Source organism: Leptonychotes weddellii, chromosome 7, assembly GCF_054177405.1.
Source record: "Leptonychotes weddellii isolate Sample4059 chromosome 7, ASM5417740v2, whole genome shotgun sequence".
Taxonomy (NCBI): domain Eukaryota; kingdom Metazoa; phylum Chordata; class Mammalia; order Carnivora; family Phocidae; genus Leptonychotes; species Leptonychotes weddellii.
The window spans coordinates 85,991,351-86,013,503 of record NC_138375.1 but is presented as its reverse complement, the minus strand read 5'-3'; the positions used below and the strand labels follow the sequence as shown (position 1 = coordinate 86,013,503).

Below are 22,153 nucleotides of genomic sequence, written 5' to 3'. Positions count from 1 at the left end.
TGTTATAAAGTGTTTGAACTATTAATTTAACATTTAGAAGTTATCAACAATACTTTATTTCAATTAACTAGTATATAGAGTAAATTAAAATTTTCTTGAATTCTGATTCTAACTTGAAAAAGACCATTAACTAAAAAAGAAAAGACCACTAATTAAAAGACCACTAATTAAACTTCATGTTCATATATCTTACGTTATTTAGCTAAAAAAGATTTCTTTTTTCAGTGTTCTACGCAAGAGTTCTTCTTGATTGTCAAAACCCTGTATCACCTGAAGTCAGAATTTCAAGCATTAATACCTGCTGTTAATTCCCATGTTCGGTCAGACTTGCTCCAGACATTTATTTTAGAGATTCCTGAACTCCTCAGTCCAGTGGAACGTTACTTAAGGATGCTTAATGAACAAGCTGCCAAGTAAGTAGTAGACTCTTAGATTACTGTCACTGCTGGAAAGGAAGAACTAATAGATTTGCCATTTGTTGTATGGATTCGTAAGCTTCCCTCGCGGTACTGGTAGACGTTGCATTTGAAATTAGAAATGGGATGGGATGCTAAAGGCTGTCTATGATAGCTGAAAGTAACCCTCTGCCATATAAAACTTAGGCAGTTCATTATCAAGGACAGATAACAGTACTTCTCCAGGTACCAGATGATGAAAAGATAAAGTCCAGGCAGAACAAATAGTAGCAGTTTATTAATTCAAACATGGGAGTCAGATGGCATCTTACACTTATTTCCTAGATTCCCAGCGGTAGTCGGCGTTATGTTTATAAACCACAGAAGCAAAGTTTTCCTTTACGAGGTAGTCATTTTATAGTTCATCCCACAAAGAACTCTTTTATAAAAGGGGAAGAAAGACAGTATTTACATTCGTGTTTATTTTCTGCATAGGTGAACAACACATATTTAATTTTATCTCTCATTTTCACCACGGGAATCATGAACTTGCAAAATGAAAATGATGTTGGGATAATTTTGTCTATATTCAAAGAAATTAAGAAACCAACCCATAAATACTTAGTGACAGAGCTGGGATTAGAGCCTTGCTTTCCTGATTCCCAACCCTTTGGTATTTATCATGCTGTGAAAAATAATTGATAACTGGTATAGGTAGTATGCTTCAATATATGTATTTGCATTTTTTTTTCATTTTTTAGAACTGGGAATAAAACTGAATTATTCAAAGACCTTACTGACTTCCCTTTAATAAAAAAGAGGAAGGATGAAATTCAAGAAGTTACTGACAAGATCCAAATACATTTACAAGAAATACGAAAAATACTAAAAAATCCTTCTGTACAGTATGTAACAGTGTCAGGACAGGAGGTAATGTCAACATACTTTTATTTTGCATTTGTTTATCTCAAGTAGAAAAGCTATTTTAAAATGTAAACAAAAAGCGGCCCTCTTGGTGCAGTGGGCAGCGCGTCAGTCTCATAAAACGTAAACAAAAATCCGAGGATAGGATGAATATTTGTTTGTTTTCAGATTTTCTCTTTTGTTCCTTGGAAATATGATGTAATACTTTGTGTTGGTAAGAATTATTTTAATAACAGTTTTTTGTGTGTTTATTTACTTTACTCTCTTGGTAAAATCATGCAATTTAATGTTACATGTGTTTTAATATTATTTGTTGAAATTGTATTATAGAAAATGTGACTCTTGTTAATCATAACTTATAGGATTCATTTACCCTAAATCCAGGAGAGAAAAGTTAGTCTTTGATCTCTGGCCTGCAGATAATGAAATGATAGAAGTGAACCACCTGTGTTGGTTGGATCACACAGTGATTAAAAGGTAGGGTTTCCTTCTGAAGTTAGTAGTATAGCTGCTAGAGAACAAATAGCGAGAAAAAAACAAACAAAAAAACCCAAAACTATAGCGAAAACCTACAATTAGTGAGTCTTCCATGAGCTGATGTAACTGCTGTTCAGAATATGTTTTTTGGCATGCATACTTCAGTTTAAAGTTTGATATTATTAATATCTGAGTGAGAATCAGGAAGAAGTATGCTTTTTAAATGTGGTTGTATCCTTTGGTCTTATTCTGAGTCTTGAGGCATGCTACTTCTATACCTTATGTTTAATAAAATATAGAGAGCCTAACTGAGGGAATTTGAGAAATTCTACTTCGTTAAGATAGCAAATTAGGAAATTTGTGAATAATTTCCATCGGATGGATGAACATTTTATTCAGGATTTTAAAAAGCAGATATTTTTCTAGTGGGGAAGAGCTTAATTTCAAATAAAATTTTTAAACATTTGCATTACTTTATATATTTAGCCAAAAGACTGCTGATTTGTATAATTATTTGAAATAAGAAACCCTACAGATTATAATCTTTATTAAAATATTTATTATTTATTTTAAAGATTTATTTATTTATTTATTTGACAGAGAGAGACATAGCAAGAGAGGGAACACAAGCAGGGGGAGTGGGAGAGGGAGAAGCAGGCTTCCCGCTGAGCAGGGAGCCCGATGCGGGCTCAATCCCAGGGCCCTGGGATCATGACCTGAGCCGAAGGCAGACGCTTAACGGCTGAGCCACCCAGGGGCCCCTATTAAAATATTTATTAATCTTCTCCCATGTAATAGACCATTGATTAAGTCAGCGTATCTTTTGGACTCAAATCTTTTGGCCTCAGGCAGACGTTTCACAATGTATTCCACCTAGAAGTCTATATAACAGAAAAATAATGTGACAATATTTATACTTAGTGGCCCCCCCACCCTCCAGCCAAATATTTAATTGCATCAGTTGGTTTCACTATGCAGTCAGGACCTTCCAAAGGAAACAAGTGACCTTAGTATCACTATTCCGGGCTATTTGTTGAAAATGAGATGATCAAAACTGCTTAATAACATTAATAAAAGATATGTAGTAGAAAGGTGGTTACCTGGTATGACAGTAGAAAAAAGCTGGGTGTGAAGTGCCAGTTCCCCCTTCGTGCTATGTGACCAAGGCAGAATCACCTATGTCGTGAGACTACTCCAAAGACCAATTGAGTTAAAATACGTGAAAGTGCTTTTTAATCATACATTAAAGCCCTATGTAAATGTTATTCATATACTACTACTACTAATATAGTTACCATTTGTCAAGCACTTGATCAGAATGGTGCTAAGCACTTCATGTATATTATTTAACATTTGTAACAACACAGAAAGGGGTTATTTCCCATTTTGTAGTGAAGAAAACTGAGGGTTGGAATAGTTAGGTAAGTTACCTAAATCAGAAGCCCAGTCCTGCCTGACTCCAGTCTTTCTACCAATTCCTTATTTCACTCTACTTACAAATATTAACACAAGGATTATCAACATCTTGGGTTTTATTTTATGAAACCCAGACATTTTAGAGCTCATACTATGCAAACTGAAATAAAGCTTAAGTCTTGGAAAGACAGTCCTGGATCCAACTGGTAGTTTTACAGTAAAAATGGGGAGTACTGATCAGGAATTCATAAGGGATAGTAGATGAGATTTTTTTTTCTTTTTTAAATCAGTGTGGCAGTGAAGTTTAAGAAAAAGCACAGTATGGAGATGAAATATTTGAGTTACAACTAATTAGGGAGGTAAATTATCTTATTCTTTACTTAACCTTTATTCGGTTGAGGTGATGACTTTGAGGCAAGAAATTTCTTAGTTATTAACTGTGGGATGAATTCTTACTGGTTTTTAAAAACCTATAGAAATTGAATAGTATATTGATTCAGAATCACTTTTACAACATTTTTTTGAGAATTAGTGATTCTATTCAAACCAAATGAGTTCTAGATATTCAGCATTGTTATAGTCAAATTCTCTTTTAAAAAATTGTACTAATGGTATCAGCAAATTATTTAAAGATACTTACAGGACCAAGAACAGACTCCATCAAATATGATTACCTCTGAGAAGTGAGAGAGGAAGGCAGGAAAACCCTTACTTTGTATGTGCTTCTTATTTTATACCCTTCTGTTCTGAAATTTTATAACTTTGTAATAATTTTTTAAAAACCTATTTTAGCAGCTCCATGTAGTACATGGATTTCGTTATTATTGGGGAAATTAAGTAGATTGTCAAGCCAGTGATACTTTTGACAACTTTCCTTTTTCACCTCTGTTCTCAGTTTTTATGTACTCATTAGAATACTATAAGCCTTACTGACTGTATTATTTCTGACTCTGAAAGTATTTGTAAGAAAATAATGAAAGCAGAAACTTAGCTCACTGCTTCTGTGATAGTTTTTCTCATATTTTGTGTATATAGAGAATCATCTTTTAACCTTGAATCAAATATGGAGTGGATATGGGGTGATATTTAGATTTGGGGCAGTATTGGTAAGTAGTAGTATTCTTAAGGAAAAGGGAAGAAATATTGGGGGAAAATCTTTAGAAAAAAATTTTATTAATTCACAGCATGCAGCATATCTGAATTCTGCTTAGTGTGTTTAAGATGTGAAAAGCATTCTCTGTTACATCTTACTTCTAAAGAAAAAATACTTGAGAATTCTTGAGAGAGAAGAAAGAAAAGAGGGAGAGTAGGAATGGGTTAAGTGTGGTACTGGAGAAAACAGAGAGCAGTTTCTGGAGTGAATTAAGCAAAGTTAGCAATGATGCAAGCCCAGTGATACGACAGCCTATAGTTTGAGTAACAATATCTGATGTTTAACCAAGACAGAATTGGATCCCAGGAGTATGTGAGAAACTACTAGAACAAATCAAGGCATACTTCTTGCATCAACACCTAAGAAAGTCAGGAACTATAGAGCATGGAAAGGTGCTTGTGAGAATTTTCTAAGATTTCTGAAATATATGTTAATTTCCAATTTTAGTTTCCTTTTCTGTAGCAATAAAGTTTTTTAAAGGCCTTGTCTGCTCATTCTTAGAATGTTTGTGAAAAGAAGCAGAGAGAAAATTTCCTATTCGTTAGGCAGTGTAGAAGAGAAAAAAAAACCTGCTAGTAGATGACAATTCTCAAGAGAAACCCCAGCTGAGAAGAGGACACACAGGACCAGCACCAACTTGAAGAAGTAACCCCAGGGGTGTAACTAGCAGGAGGTCCATGTGGGCCTTCCCAACTCTCACCCTCTTTTCCATCGAGTATTGCCTCTGCATATGGCTTGTTTGAGGAACTGTGGTCCTTAGAGTAGACCCTTGATACTTACAGATTGAACCATTATGGTCCAAACTGTTCCCAGCATGCTCTAAAGGGCCATGATTAGAATTGATCTGTGATGTGTATAAGGTATAAATTTGAATCCAGTGCCCCGTGCTGCAGTGTTACGGCAAATTACTTAAGTAAGCCAGCCTATCTGGCTACCCACTGATCTCACTGAGGCAGTTTTAGCTTCTTTTTCAAAATTTCCACCTTTCCTTACACAGTAACTCTTGTGGAGCTCTGTGTTTTTATTGATCTAGATGTGTCCTTTCCAAGTATTAGTGAGCCACTGCGGCCCTGAATTTTGCTGTTTGCTGCAGGCATAGCTCTTCCCAGAATTATTTTATAAAAAGATCATTATGCTTTTCTTGTAGGACATTTACGAATAATATTTAAGCAGAATTTTTTAGCATGGTCTTAATGTGCTTTTCTTTCTCTTCAATGATATTTATTTTGTGGGTTTTTTTCCTCAGTTAGTTTTTGTAGCCGAAGGGAACTTTTTTAGACTTTTGACTCTTCACTATTTAACTGGGTGTAGCAGATTTGAAATTGTATTAATTTCTCTCTATCCAGGAAGACATCATTAGTCCCAAAATTCTTAAAATTAACCAATAATTTCTGTATTATAATGAATGTAAAAATTATATAGAAAAATAAACTCAAAGATAGGCCAATATTATTAATAATATGCATATTATAAATACCAGAAATGTTATAAAACTGGTATGTGTAAAAAAGTTCCTGTGCCATCTCAAAATTAGTGGTAGCCACAGAGCTTCTGGGTTTCCTCCTGTATAAAATAAGTGTTTGTGTGTTTATTCATTTAAATAAAACACTGAATTTTATTCAGTAATATAGGAGAGTGAGCAGGAGGAAGAGATGATATACAACTAATGCTAAAAAGGAAAGGCATGATAGAAGAAGTTTATTTCACTTGCTTCCTGATTGATTTCAGAAAAGCTTGCTTGCAGAACACGGCTCTATAAAGATATGGTTCATATGAGTGAAAACTTAAAACACTGATGGGAAGAAATCTCTTCTTCCCTTAATAGCTGAAGAAATCAGTACTTTTTCATGAGGATATTCTTAGAGCACTTGGGCTCTTTGGATAAAAACTATGACAATAAATCTTCTTCTGTTCAGAGTAGGGGATGGGCCATGTCTGAAACTGGTGTAGCACATCGTAATTGATATTTTAAAATTGTATGTACTTTGTAAGAACTTCAGTCTTATTACTGAGTATAAAGGAATTCTTAATTGGGTACTAATAAATGAAAGAGGCCATTAAAAAAAGAAAAATCGCCACATGTGCACATGACAACGTTATAAACATTAAAGTGCCGAGTTATATGCTTATTACAAACTTTCGATCAATACATATTGTACTTTATCCCAAGTATTGCAACCCTAATTAATGATATTTGGTTGTGTGGACATATTTGAACTTTCCTATTAACAATACTGGATTTATTTTGCATGTTGAGAGTAGTATTTACTAAATTTATAGCACAATTTTGAGGAAGCTTTAATAATGATTAATCATTTAAATATCTAATTTTTATTTGTATTTCTTTTAGTTTATGATTGAAGTAAAGAATTCTGCTGTATCTTGTATACCAGCTGATTGGGTTAAGGTTGGAAGGTGGGTTTAAAATTACATTTTTTCTTACTAATGTGAATTATGACATGTATACCTGTATACTACTGGAATGAAGATAACAACATCCTTGACATAAAAAGTAATTCTTTCCCTTTGGTTTTCTTATGGAACTTTTAACCAAAGAAATAATTATTTTAAATATTTTTTATCATTGATTTAAAAATATTTTTTCCAAAGAGTATCTTACTTGTATACATTTGTTTTCCTGTTTTGTAAATTACCATTTTATTCTTACACCTCAGAGTACACTTTAAACACATGAAAAAAAATATTGGGGCATCTTCAGTAATAAGATTAATTTGATTGCTTGAAATTCCTGTTGAGTGCTCTACCTGAAATTCTTTTAGGAAGCTGAAATTTCATTTTCTGCCTCACTGAGTTCTGCATTTCTTTATTCTTGATGCTTTCCAATGCACATAATTATAACAGTTCTTTATGGCTTCTTTTTTGTAAGTTATTCATGAATTGATGAAAACAAATTAATCAAAAACAGAATTAGAGAACCACATTGAGACTGCCTTTTCTCCTTGATTAGGCATTAATCCCCCAAAGGGGACTCATATAAAGAAGTGGTATTAGCGAAGTATATACTCCTGTGAGTAATATTCTTTGTGAAGTATTTATTGCTACTGTTATTAATATGCTTGCATGAACTTGAGATGAAAATGTTACATTTGTCTAAGTGAGCATAAGAGGGACTAGTATAGTAGCTGGTGTTTATATGAAGGAACTCTGTTAAGGATAAAAGAAAATTTTAACATCTGTGAATGATTATTTAATTAAAAGAAAAAAGCTAGTATCCATTGCCATTATCAAAGGATTCTGAAGGCACAGTCATGGGTTTCTTTAGCTCTGTTACCATTGGTTTTTTTTTTTTTTTTTCTCCTGTGTTACTAGAAGCTGTAGGTGAGATTTGAGTATTGTTGATTTTAGGGGCTGTTTTCTCTCTTCACAGGCTTTCTTTCCTTTATCTACTTTTGTCCTACCTTACAGCTCATGAATTGAAGTATGTTTTACGAAGAGAAATTATTTAAAATTGTACATCTAATTATCTAAGAAACTGAAATGTTTCACTAAATGAATTTTATCAGAAGAGAAAGCTATGATAAATATGTTGGCATAGAAATCTAGATGACATTTCAGAAGCAACACAGAAGGCATAAATCAGTGCCAGCATCTTTTGAACATTCAATGATGTAAATTGAATGAATAAATAAGATGGCTTTGGGGAGGTTCATTGTTATTTTTATATGTCATTTGGCTATTGGAACCTTGACAGGGATAGGTTAGACTGTTAGTCAGAATTTGAATATGAAAGGCTCACCCCTGGTCCAATAACTGGCCAAATTAAACTTAATTGGGACAGGAGTTGGGGAGCAAACAAAGAACAGTAATTACACTCTGTCATCACCTGCGTATCACTCAGTCCTGATCTTCTCTTCTCATAGGTCCAATCATAATAGTAATATCAACAGCGGTAGCAATCACCACCTCCACAGAACCACTCCTAACACTGGGTACTAATGACATAGGACATAGGTACTGTGCTAAGCACTATCTTATCCTCTCAACAGTACCTATGAGGTAGATACTGTCATTATTCCCATTTTATAGATGAGGAAAGGGATGTGTAGAGAAGGTCACTTATATTTGCTTAAGGTTAAATAGGTAGCAAGTAAGTGGTTAGAGATAAAGCCTTGGCCCGGATTTTTTAACTGGGAACCCATGGCATCCCCTTTTGTGCTCTGCAGCTTCTTGATGAAGAAACAGACGATACACAAGCCCACAAGAGGAGCATGTCATATTTCTTCCCATCTGGGGCCACTGTGAATCTAAGTTAGATCATGCAACATTCCTCTTCTTTGATTGCCTCCTGAATTAATGCATTGCTATTCTTTGTAATTCTTTATATTTTTCTTTTTTCACTGAAATACATTAATTATACAGAAAAGTGTCAAACATAAAGAGTAATAGGACTTTCATCCATGTACCCAGCTTTGTCAGGACTTACTTCTGATTTTTAATAAGCAAGCATTTTCATTTAGTGTAATTTAAAGAAAAAAGCTTTCTGCTTATGAAATGGAAATTCTAAACTTTGACTTTGCCATATGGATATAATTTGAAATGAATTTGAGCTCCTGAACAAAGTCCTGTGAACTCCAAGTACTTTATTTACAACAGAGATCTTTGGAATCAATAGAGTTCAGCACCGTAATTAAAGAATGTTCTCTGTTTACAGCTGTTTACTTTCAAGGTTCATCAGAGAACAATAAATAACTACTTTAATTTTCTGAAGTGATGGCATTAGTGATTTCTTAGTAACCTTGATTTCCTATTTATGTTTCTTCCCCTCTTCTAGCACAAAAGCTGTGAGCCGTTTTCACTCTCCTTTTATTGTAGAAAATTACAGACATCTGAATCAGCTCCGGGAGCAGCTAGTCCTTGACTGCAGTGCTGAATGGCTTGATTTTCTAGAGTGAGTTTACAATGAAAAATATAATCTGACTTTTTGCTATGAGAAATAGACCGGAAAATCTTTCCATCAAAAAGAAAAGTAGAGATTACTGCTTGTGACCTGCCATAAAATAGTTGAGTACATGTGTTCTCTGATTTTATTTTTAATCCATTGAAATGTAAGCTCATCTTAGTCTTTAATGAGAGACCTAAATATACTTTATTGTTACTGTACCAATATTTAGTTGCTAAGGATGTTTGGTAGAGTCACTTTTTGAAATGCCACCTTGGACTTCCTTTACTTTACTTACAAAAAGGCTCTAACATTTTCAGAGTTGGAAAAGAATGGGTTAGTTGCTTTGTTTTTATTATCTCCATTTAATTTTTTTCTTATTTTTCTACATCCTGAATATTTTCTTCCTAACTTTTTATTTTAAAGAATTTTAAATCTCAGAAATTTGAAATAAATACCGATATACTCTTCATCTAGATTTATAAAGTGTTAACATTTCGCCACATTTGTTTTATCTCTCTCATACTTTTTTCCTGAACCATTTGAAAGTATGATTTAGACATTATAACACTTCACCCCTAAATACTTAATTAAGTGTACATCTAAAACTAAGGACATTCTCTTATATAATCTTAAGACTATTATCACATCTGAGAAAAATTATTAATTTTTTTTTTTTTAAGATTTTATTTATTGGACAGAGGGAGACACAGTTAGAGAAGGAACACAAGCAGGGGCAGAGGGAGAGGGAGAAGCAGGCTTCCCGCTGAGCAGGGAGCCCGACGCGGGGCTTGATCCCAGGACACTGGGATCATGATCTGAGCCAAAGGCAGACGCTTAACATCTGAGCCACCCGGGTGCCCCAGAAAAATTATTAATTTAAGGAATATTGAGTTTCTCTAATTCTGCCCCCTCATTTTTAAATGAAAGCTCTATTCAGCTTTCACATGTTACATTTTATGATGTTTCTTTTGTAGTTGAATCTAGAATAGTCCCTCACCTTTTTGGTTTTTTTTTTTTAAGATTTTATTTATTTATTTGAGAGAGAGAACATGAGCAGGGGGAGGTGCAGAGGGAGAGGCAGACTCCACATTGAGCAGGGAGCCTGACAGGGGACTTGATCCCAGGACTCTGGGATCATGAATTGAGCTGAAGGCAGACATTTAACTAACTGAGCCACCCAGGTGCTCCACCTTTTTTGCTTTTTTATGAGATTTTTTTTTTTGAGGAATCCTTGCCATTGCCTCAAAGAATGTTTCATATCTGGACTTATTAATAGTTATGTGTTCATATTGACAGGGATAAGTCAGTGGTGTACTGGTAAATAAGATGTTAACAGCCAGTTCTTTGGAAGAATAGTAGTGTTTGTGGCGTTTGCTGGTTTCTATAGTGTAAATACTCCTACTGTGGTTGATTTCAAGTTATTGCTGGACTGAAGTTGGGAAGAGAGGTGTACAGTTGACTTTCCTGAGTCCTTAGCTATGAGCCACTCATCTAAGCCCTTTAGGTATATTAGGTCATTATTTCTCACAAGATCTTTGTGACTGAAATATTATCACCCCCAATTGACAAATGAATAAATTGAGATACAGAAGTAAGAAGTAAGTTGCCTACATTGGGTTGGAGCCATGGTTCAATGCAGGGTGCACAAAGATATTAAGTGACAGTTCTTAAAAGGTAGTTGGTACCATTTTTTTGCCCAGAGGAGTCTTGAATTAGAGCATTAGAAACACATTCTAATTTACTTATCCTGAATCTTCTGAGGTTATCTTAACTCTGAATCTTGGACCCAGGGATAGAAACTTGGTATATTCATTTCCTTTTCCAATTCACTTTCAGTTTCCCATTTTAAGGGTCTTTAGGGCCCTTGAGTCTCAAGTTCTCCTGGTTTTCCCCTTAGAAATATCACTGAGAGGTGCCTGGCTGGCTCAGTTGGTAGAGCGTGCGACTCTTGATCTTGAGGTTGTGAGTTAGAGCCCCATGCTGGGTGCAGAGATTACTTAAAAAAAAAAAAAGTATCACTGAGACATGAAAATTGGATGAAAATTAGTCCTTTCAAGCTTCAAGGGCCACATTCTAGGGTTCTGGGATTGGGTGAGATGATACATATTCTCTCTGTTCATAGTATACAAGATTTTACAGATCTGGTTTATGTTCTCATTGTCGTTATTCTAGACTAAAGATAAAGTTCAGATCTCTCAGGCCGAAAACTTCGGCATTGTCCCCTTTTGTCCCTTTATCTTTTATCAAATTCCTGTTTGTCTTTTCCCTTTGCAATGTATCTTTGATTTGCCCCTTCTCTGTTCTGTTCTAGCACCCCATTATTTCTCTGTATTATTCTTCTTGTATCAGCTCTTTGCCTTCTACCAAATTAACCCAGGAGAATTCAGCTTTCATCATACTACCCCTTTGAGTGAGGTGACATTAAATACAGCATCACAGAAGAATATGATACTCATGTTGTATTGCTAAGTGAAAAAAGAATGCAAAACAGTATTGAAGGATGATGCAGTTCTGTGTAAATTCACATACATGCACAGCATACAAATCTTTTTATCTGTCTTTAAGAGATTATTTGAGAGAGAGAGCATGCATGCATGCGCAAGTGGGGGAGGGCAGAGGGAGAGAATCCCCAAGCAGACTCCCCACAGAGTGCAGAGCCCTGTGTAGAGCTTGATCTCATGACCCATGAGATCATGACCTGAGCCGAAACCAAGAGTTGGACCAAGCTCAACCTACTAAGCCACGCAGGGTGCCCCTAAATTTTTTTATTTTAAAAGATTAAATGTATATATTCCATTACTGTATTATCAGTATGCTTATTGGTCATTTGTATACCTTTTCTGGAGAAATGTCTTCATATATATATCCTCAAATATTAACTGATTATTTCTGGATGGTGAGATTACTGGAGATTTTAATTTACTTTGCAAATACATGATATCAAAAGTGTCTTTAATGTACTTACATTACTTTCAAAAATAAGAAAAATACATTAATGGTTTTATCTAAAAAAATAATATTGGCTGAATTTTTGCTAGAGCTTTTGCAGCTAGAGCCCCCACTTGAGAACAACATTGATTGTAATGTACAGTATTTATTAAGGTGCCAGATGGTATGAATATGATGTCATTTTAAAAAATGATTAACCTCAGTGAACCTGACATCAGAGGATTGAATACCAGCTATACACATGTATTTGTCTCTTATTGAGATACTAACCATTATACATTAGTCATACTACTTTTGATCAAAATATTGCAAGAAATCAAGGCTGTAAGAAACTAAATGGAATTTTCTCTGAAAAAATGTGTCTCTTCATCTGTATTCCTAGAAGATGGGCTGTGGATGTTGAATAATCTTCTTGATTGGAGATTTTTTAAAAATTGAATTATAATGTCTCTCGTGCAGTAGGTTAAATATTTTAGAAATAAATTTGCAAATAAAAAATAAAATATTTTCCTTTTTTGTTGATTTTACATGTCATTGGGCAACATCTGATGGTAGACTGTCCTAACAGCTTTAGAACCCAAGTACTTTAATCTTAATTTTTCCTGTGGATGTGGCAATATCTTTTGACCAGAGATTAAATCATAGTACTTTGGCTTCATCTTTAAGTTGGTTGGTGGCTTAGTGATAAAGTTGCCTGTTGTGACATAAACCCAGTCTTATCAGATTGTTATTTGAATTGCCCATTTTTTAGCTTGTTATTTTTCTAGGTATGGGTAATCTTTTTGAAATTTGGCAAAGTATAGCAAATGGACAAAGATCAAGAAGTCAAACAAGACTTCCTAGGTTATGATGATGATGTTAAAGGTTTATGATAGTGTTTCATTTTATTCACACATCTTATTTATATAATTGACATGAGAAAGAACATTATTGTCTATATCAAAATAATTACCTTATCTCTCTCTGCCTTTTCTTTTTTCTTATTTTTTTAACCAAAATGGTACCCACTGAGAGCTATGTCACTCATTTCAATCCCAGACACTGGAATATCATGAGGGACAGTTACCCTCAACCTAAGGCTCCTAGATAGTAGCAAATTAATTAGGGTCTTGGTGGCCTGGACAAGAGCTGAGAAGCAGGGAGTGAGAGTGAAGAAAAAATGAGAGTTATTTAGTGCCAAAGATACTTTGATACTCATATTCCAGAGAGGCAAGAGGAGAGACACCAAATGTGGCCACTCTCTGGGAAAACAGAGTGCCAGGATAGGAAGGATCAGATGGGTCAGTAATTAGAACAGGGACAGGACGCAACACAGTCCAACAGATAAACCAGTGGTCAGATCTAAAACTGAAGTCAGACCAGGAATGACAAGGCATGATCACTGGGCAGTCACTCAGAAGTGTTAGGTCCACGTAGCATGTGGCATCTTCACAATGGAGTGAGTCATTTTTAAGGTGGCAACTGAGCATTGTCTGTCTGATGCCAGGGGCCAGTCTCCTTTGTGTTTGGGATTTTGCACAGACTCTTACCACTGTTAGTGGGATTCTTGCTTGTGTTGATGAACCTTAATTCAGTGAGAAATAGGTAAATTATATTTATTATGTTCTATCTATTCAGATAAAAAGGTATAAAATATACTATAAATATATTTTCTAATTCATAACGTTAACACAAAAATAAAAATGGGTGCTTAAAATGTTGCTTCTGTTATGTGGAAAAGTCATTTGCATGGAATACCTTATAATATTACTAGAAAAATCATATTACAGATTCTAAAAAATCAAGATAATGATAATATAGGAATAACTGATCACATAATAGCTTAATCTGGATATCCTTTTCAAGCTAGGAAGCATTCTAAAACTTGGATTTAAGAAGCAGATTAAATCTCAAAGTTTCTGAAACCCATAATACAACAGAGAAATCTTTTTTTTTTTTTTAAAGATTTTATTTACTTATTTGACAGAGAGATAGTGAGAGCAGGAACACAAGCAGGGGGAGTGGGAGAGGGAGAAGCAGGCTTTCTGCCGAGCAGGGAGCCCGATGCGGGACTCGATCCCAGGACCCTGGGATCATGACCTGAGCCGAAGGCAGCCGCTTAACGACTGAGCCACCCAGGCGCCCAGAGAGAAATCATTTTTAAGAGAAGAATTCAGCCTAATATTCTACTTTGGTGGGAATCTTCTTTGAAAGGATGTAAGGGATACCTATGATGTGAAATAATGGAATAATTTGGGGCACCTGGGTGGCACAGTTGGTTGGGTGTCTGACTCTTGGTTTCGGCTCAGGTCATGATCTCAGGGTCATGAGATCTGCGTCGGGCTCCGTGCTCTGTGGGGAGTCTGCTTGAGATTCTCTCTCTCCCTGCCCCTTCTGCTTGTGCTCTCATGCTCTCTAAAATAAATAAGTCTTTAAAAAATAAAGGAAATAATGGAATAATTTAAACAATAAAAAAAGGAAAGCGCTTGCCTACATTCCTATATGTTTTCTGAATAAGTCTTTCAATAAAAGTCTTTTAAGCTTTTAGATCACAAGTGATTTAATTAGCCAAAGATTTGAGGCACTGATCATTATCTTTTTAAAATAAATCTAAAATTTAATTTATATATGTATTATTAATAAGATAACTGAAAATCACTGAAAAAAGTACTTTATTTGCTTGCTTTTAATGAAATTTATTACAATGTCTACTGCATATCAAAGTTATGGGCTAGATGTTGGAGCTAATAATGATAGGAAAATCAGACGAACATGGACCCTACCATCGAGAACCTTCCAGTTCAGTGTGAGAGAAAGATACTGAAACTATTAATCCTAGTTTGGATGATGCTATGAAGGAGAAGCACAAAGGCAAGCTGAGCCACCTGGGTAGTTCACGTTAATTTAAGCTGAATGGAAATGATCACTACATTTGTGTTAATTATGTTAAGGTTGACGTGTCATGGTCAAATGAAATGTGCAATACAGTATTAATAGTAGACGTCTTTATATAGAAGCCTCAGTAATCAAGTTATATTAAACTGAGAAGTCGTCTGGAGTAATATCCATGTTTCTTAACTGTTAGGTATCTCTGGTTATTTTGTTTATGCTCATCTTAGCTAATAAAGCGATTGCGTATTGTGCAGCTTTTACAGATCTAAGAAATCAATGTGTTCACCTTTTTGTTGTTGCTTCTGTAGGAATTTCAGTGAACATTATCACTCCTTGTGTAAAGCAGTACATCACCTAGCAACTATTGACTGCATTTTCTCTCTAGCCAAGGTCGCTAAGCAAGGAGATTACTGCAGGTAATGTATTTTTTAACTCCCCCCTCCTTTTCAGTGCTTTAGATCAGATGGCATTATCCCATTACTTTTAGTATTTTTATTATAAAATATTAAAATATGCAGATACGTTGGATTCTTGGTAAAGCTGAATGTCATACACACATGGCTTGATTTAAAATTAACAAATTCCTTTCTTGCTTGCTCTGTCTTTGAGTACAATGAAAGCAGATGTTCACAATAGCTCTAGAGGTGAGTGTTATATATTTCAATTTTTAAGTTTATGTGGGTGACATTTTTTTAAAGGCGTAATCCTTTCATTTGTTAGCTTTGACTTGAACACTTTGTAATATATTTCACTTTATAAGTCTCATTTAAATGCCAACTAAATCAGATGTGGATGAAACTGAATGTGTGATCCATTTCGAGACAGTGTCTCTATTGCTATCAAATTGCTCTTCGTTAAGTCTAAAACCTTAGGCTTGAGCCAAATCTTTGGCTCATTGCTCTGCTTTCCAGGCCCACTGGGTAGGGATTCCCACCTTCCAGACCGACTGGGGCAGCAGTCTTGTTCCTGTAGCTTTGCGGGGCCAAGGTTGGGCCCCCAGAGCTCTAGGCCATATTGCCCCTTTGGTGGCCCTGTGCCTGGGCCCCGCCCCTGAGGTAGTTCTTTCTGGTAGTCCCACGTCTGCTGATGCTGATGCCCTGTGGCTCTCCCGGGCTGGAATTTTGTACTGGTGGTTCTGTGGGTCTGGAGAGCTTTGCCCAGTTGTGGTCTGGCTCTCTGTGGGCTCTTTTTATAAAACCACTAGCCCATTCACGAGGGCTCTGCCCTTATGAACTAATCACCTTCCAAGGGCTTTACCCCCAATACCATCACATTAGGTTTCATATGAATTTGGAAGAGGACACAAACATTCACTCTGTAGCACAAAGCCTATTTTTTCATATACTTAAGGAAATTTAAGGGAATATTTAACTCACTGGCTTATTATGAGTTCTAAAAAGAAAACATGGAAGTGATACTGCCTATCAGTGCTTTGGTATACAGAGTTCGTTATGTTTGAGAGGATATGTTCTGCTGTTCATACTTCTTTCATGTTTTCTCTAGTTTGTGCTGAATATGTTTTTTTTTAACATTTAAATGTTCTCTCTATACCTAGCATAATACCCATAGTGGATGTAAAAAAATAGTTTTTTTATTGTAAAGCATTTATTTATTTATGGGAGAAGAGTTGCAGGAATTGGCTACCCCAGTTTTAGATAAAAATGTACTTAGTTTGCTGTTTTGTTTCATTTTGTTTTGCTACCCATTTATGTATGGAGTGATCTACTGTACTGTGCACAATGGTTTTGTTTAAAATAGGCTCTTTTATGGGCGCCTGGGTGGCTTAGTCATTAAGCGTCTGCCTTTGGCTCAGGTTATGGTCCCAGGGTCCTGGGATCGAGCCCCACATCGGGCTCCCTGCTCAGCGGGAAGCCTGCTTGCTTCTCCCTCCCCCACTCCCCCTGCTTGTGTTCCCTCTCTCACTGTGTCTCTGTCAAATAAAAAAATAAAAAATAAAATAGGCTCTTTGCGTTTTTATTATTACTCAGTTTCTTTTCACATCAGAGGACTTTGAAAATTTTGTGCAATTTATCATTCATGAAAATGAGATCTGTAAATGTACTCTAGTTGAATCTAGTTCTGGGAGAATAAGAGTCTGTCTTCCGTTGACTCGATTCCTTCCTTATGTACTGTGATCTTAGTAGGACTTCTTTCTTGGTGCACAAGGTTTGTAAGCTAACTTTTCCTAATGGATTTGTGAATTATGCAGAGGATCGGCTACAATCTGTACACTTGGTGATGTTTTCACACAAAGCTCTTTCCACTGAAAAATACCGATGCCTGGTTTCTCTCTTCCTGCACTTCTTCAAGTGGCCTTTTGCCATTTGCTGCTGCAGCAGCTAGTAAGAACAGAAGAACCATGTCTGTGGGCTTGTGGTTTATATTACATCATATTTAAGTGTTCATATCTGTATGTGCGTATATACCTATTTGTAAGCCTAAACATACATATATATTACACATAATATGTAATTTAAAGTAATACATCATTTTCAGGGCATTATAATAACCAGAATCTAGCTTTGATATCAGAAGGTCTGGTTCTAGCCCATCCTCTGTCACTGATTAGCGTGTACTCTTGTTTAAATCTCAAGTATTCATATATAAAATTGCAAGAAGTTATGAATTAGTAAATGGGATGAATTTTACAGTTGTTAGGTATTCTTTATTGAGAGCTCGTTTTGGCAAAATCTCTGAGTGAAAATGCATCCCTTATTATGTCACTATAAAACTATGATTAATTTGTAGACTCATCAGAGATTTAACAAACATTTTGAGTATGTACAATATTCAAGTTTGGTCCTAAATTTTTCATTTTGGGGCTTCTGCTTATTTACTTCAGTACATTTACTAAGAGACCCCTTGATTTGCAAGTAAAATTTGAACTGTTTTTTAGGCATATCCTTTGGAGTGTAGACTTTGGATCAGACAGGCTAGGCTTGGTTATTTGGCAGCTGACCTTAAGCAAGTTACTTAACCTCTCTGATCCTCAGTTTCTGCATTAACAGAGTACCTACCTCTCAGAGTTGTTGTACAAATTAAATGAGATAAAGCTATATTAAACTTCTAAGCAGAACCAGACAGACGATAAGAACTTAGTAAATAGCAGATAATATTATTCAAAGATATTTATTCAAAAATCAGAAGGAATTAAGTAAAAAAAAAAGTATTTTAAAAATTGTCTTTAATAGAAATATCTAAACTTAAGGGTTGTTAGAATCTTTCATACCCATAATAATTTATTCTTTAAAAATCATTTTTAGTTCTCTGCCAGTTCTCAATCTTATCTGTCTCTTTGAACATGATAAGCATCGTTATCTTAAAGTCTGTGTCTGGTAATTCAAATATCTGGAATTCTTGTGGGTCTGTTTCTATTGCTTGTTGTTTCTGTTCATTTCCATTCTTAGATCTTTTTGAATTCCTGATTGTTTTGATTACATTATGAGCATTGTATTTGCAGAATCATTATAGAAATAATTTGATATTATATTTCACCTAAAAGAGTCACATTTGCTTCTATCAGGCATCTTAAGACACTAATAATAATCTGGCATCACTTAATCCGTATCAGGTCTTGAGGTGACTCAGAGATTCAAAGGTTGCCATTATTACTTCAGATGTGTTTCTCTGCCTGGTGTGCAGCCCATTGGTGTCTCAGTCCAGAGCCAAGCTGTTCATAGTGCTTTCCCTTAGTCGTTCCCTTAGGAATCCACAGACACAGCCCCTGGGTCTCTGTCCTGCCCCAGGTCCTGGCCAGCTAATTCCTTGCTTTCTTGTTAGTTATCAGATACCATCAGGTAACTGTTTTCTATACTTTATCTAACTTTCCTATTTGGCCTCAGTAGGATTGTTCCAACTGATATATTCTTTCATGAAGACAACTTCAGGAAATATTTCACATGCTAAAATACTTTCCAAATTGGATACTATATGTTAAGAAAAATCCACCTGAATATTTTTAAATGAAAAATCATGCTATAAAGTTCAAGGAATATAATCAACTTCTCTCTCTTTTTTTTTTTTTTTAGCAGAAATAAAATTGAGTGTAAATAGCCATGAAATAAGAAACTTTTAACTAAAATGCATTTTAAGCTAGTATTTAAGTATCTGAAACTTATACCTTTTTTTCCCTTAGATTTCCAGCTTGTTTAAAGATTTTAGTGCATTTGAGCTATTGCACTTAGTTCAAATTGATTGTTTGGCTGCATAATTGCAGTCTTTTCTTCCTAAATGCTCTTAGGACATTTTATTCACTGTAGCCTAACCTTGAGACAGAAGTTCTTATTCTAAGTCTTTCTATCCATTTTTTGTTCTGGATGTTATATTGTTTTACTAATTACGTTCTGTTTCCCTGAGGCATTTAAAGGAGAAAGATGCAATTTCAAAAATATAAAATAAATTTGTTCAAGTTTAATGTTTCATTCTTTCCAGGCAGCATCTAAATTTCCTCAGCTCTTCTTAAATGCCATATCATCAACATGATTTTCATATCCTTCTTGCTATAACTATCCTAATCTCGTGCATCATCTCATCTCTCCAAATTATGATTTGCTTCTCATTCCACCAGGAAGTGTTTTGTCATTATATAATTTTGATAGCAACAGAGTAAGTCAGTGTAGATTTTAGAGCAGAACAGATCACTCAAAATTTTATTCTAAAGTGAAAACCTTCCTGGGAAATCATATCAGTGTCATGAATAATGATCTATTGATCTCACTTGGCAGAACACCTAGGATTTTATTTTAAAACTGATATTACTTGCAGATGCTTTCACTTTTTATAGTAAGTTTATAATGCACCTATATAAAAATCCTATCTTTAGAATTAAACTTTGAAATTAAAAAAAATATCCTTTTCCTGTCATTTTAAAAGTCTCTTTCCAATGGATAATTTTAAATTACTCAGAAGGTACTTTATTTTCTTTGAGAAATGTGAGTGTACATACTTGGGGTTTTGTAAGCCAGATATATTTAAGGAAAAGGATTTAAGTATTTAGGGAAGTAGTATTTCTTAGCCTTATGAATAAGGTCAGAAATGTGCTTATATGTGAAAAGTTCTGAGTCAAAGTATTTAGTTATCAATGAGTGCAAGTTAACACGATTCGAGAACACTATTCACCCAACACATTGTCAGAAATTAGAAAATTAGATAATACCTACTTCAGGTGAAGGTATGAAAAAACAAAGTCAACTTTCATATCCTGCTGGTGGGAAGATAAACTGATACAATATTTCTATGTGTTAAAATAAAAAGTATGCATACCCTATGACTTAGAAAGTCCGCTTCAGGAATTTACTCTAGCTTAAGAAACATTTGTCCGTATGCACATGGACATATATATAAGATTGTTGATTGCAGTATTGTTTATAACAGTGAAAATCTAGACACAGTCTAAATGTTGGACAGTGGAGAACAACTGACTTATCTATGCAGCTTCAAAAGAATGCTGAAGATATGACAAGAAATGATCCTGAGTCTTCAGTATAGCATACCATCAGGGTCCTTTGGACCTAATTTCAGTTTTTGAGTTTCTTAAAGGTCTTTTAAAGGACAAAGAGAAAATTCATTTTTTTTTTAAAAGGAGAATAAAATTCTGTCTTGCATTTACCATATGGGTCCATTGGACCCTTTTATAAATCTAAGATGCACTTTGGGATCTTTAATGATTTTTGTCTTTTCTATATCTGGAACATCTTGCTATTTCATCATCCTAAGAATTAGTTTATTATTGTTTATCAATTATTTCTACTAAAAAGTCTAAATATAAGAAAACTAGAGGGTGATGATGCAAAGGTAAGATAAAAATCACTACCACACCATCCTTCATTGTTCTGATTGTATTGCCCAAAGTGCTGCATCGTCCTTCAGGAAGTTATAAAAGACTGGAAATAGCACTGTTGTAGTCTAACCACAACAGTTATTATAACTGTTATAGTTATAATTAATTAATTTCTATTAATGTAGTGATTAACTTTCACACATTGTAACTATTGTTTCTAACTTTCACTGAGCATAGTTGAGAAGTCTGAATTTTTAAATTTTTCACCCATAATAGCAAAGAGGACAAAAGTGACAGAAGACATTTCACAATTATCAGATTAATCAGAAGATGAATGTGAAGAGAAAGATAGCAGTGCTCTAGATACTACCGATGATGATGATATTTCTTGTATAAACAAAATCTCAGATCATAAGTGTTCAGGTGACAGTATCCTAGATGAATTTTCGCAAACTCAAGAATCAGTGTGCGAATGATGTATTTCCAAGGACAAAATGAAATGTGTTCTTCTCCAGTTAGTTATTCCATAGGCAGCACACATCATGCAATATTTGGTGGCAAGAACCTGAACCATCCTGTTTTGCTAAAAGGATATGTAGTGGTTTCTTTTGCCTTTATGATGATTGTGCACTAAAGTTTGCTTGATACTCTTTGTAAGTCCACAGGTTCTAAAGGGAGGAGATTGAAAGAAAATAGATGATGTGAAATAAAAATACTGATTTGATCAACTATTCTAATTTGGTATTTATAAATATAAAACTAAAAATGTTTTGCAGTTGTGGAGCGAAGAAGATGGCTGTCCTCTCCTCAACATAATGATAAGCTTTCGAAGATTTCAGAATTTCAAGTATTGCATTTTTGTCCATGCAAGTGGGAGAAGAACCAGAAATTATGATAAGCTAGAACATTTTAGAAATGTATTGAAACCTAGAATTAGTATTTATGAGTGACTGTGGTCCAGGTGCATGCATGATAGCTGATGAGCAGTTAATTACATTGAGAGTGTGTTGCCCATTCCAAGTATATATGCCTTTAAGACCAGGAAAATGTGGAACAAAAATTTGAGATTTGCTCTGTTTAAGTTCTTTTTTTTTTTTTTTTTAAAGATTTTATTTATTTATTTGACAGAGAGAGACACAGCGAGAGAGGGAACACAAGCAGGGGGAGTGGGAGAGGGAGAAGCAGGCTCCCCACAGAGCAGGGAGCCCGATGCGGGACTCGATCCCAGGACCCTGGGATCATGACCTGAGCTGAAGGCAGTCGCTTAACCAACTGAGCCACCCAGG

At 35.0% G+C, this 22,153-nt stretch overlaps 1 protein-coding gene across 5 annotated transcripts in view; it reads left to right on the top strand.

The window, feature by feature from the left end:
• The window catches only part of MSH3 (mutS homolog 3), a 183,871-nt gene that overhangs the window by 98,197 nt on the left and 63,521 nt on the right, over positions 1–22,153 (top strand). For all 5 annotated transcript variants that reach the window (XM_081826656.1, XM_081826657.1, XM_081826655.1 and 2 more), the window contains 5 exons: positions 226–413; positions 1,157–1,325; positions 6,716–6,780; positions 9,158–9,274; positions 15,397–15,504. In XM_081826656.1, the coding sequence (XP_081682782.1) occupies positions 226–413; positions 1,157–1,325; positions 6,716–6,780; positions 9,158–9,274; positions 15,397–15,504 (647 nt within the window). The remainder of the gene's footprint in view (positions 1–225; positions 414–1,156; positions 1,326–6,715; positions 6,781–9,157; positions 9,275–15,396; positions 15,505–22,153) is intronic.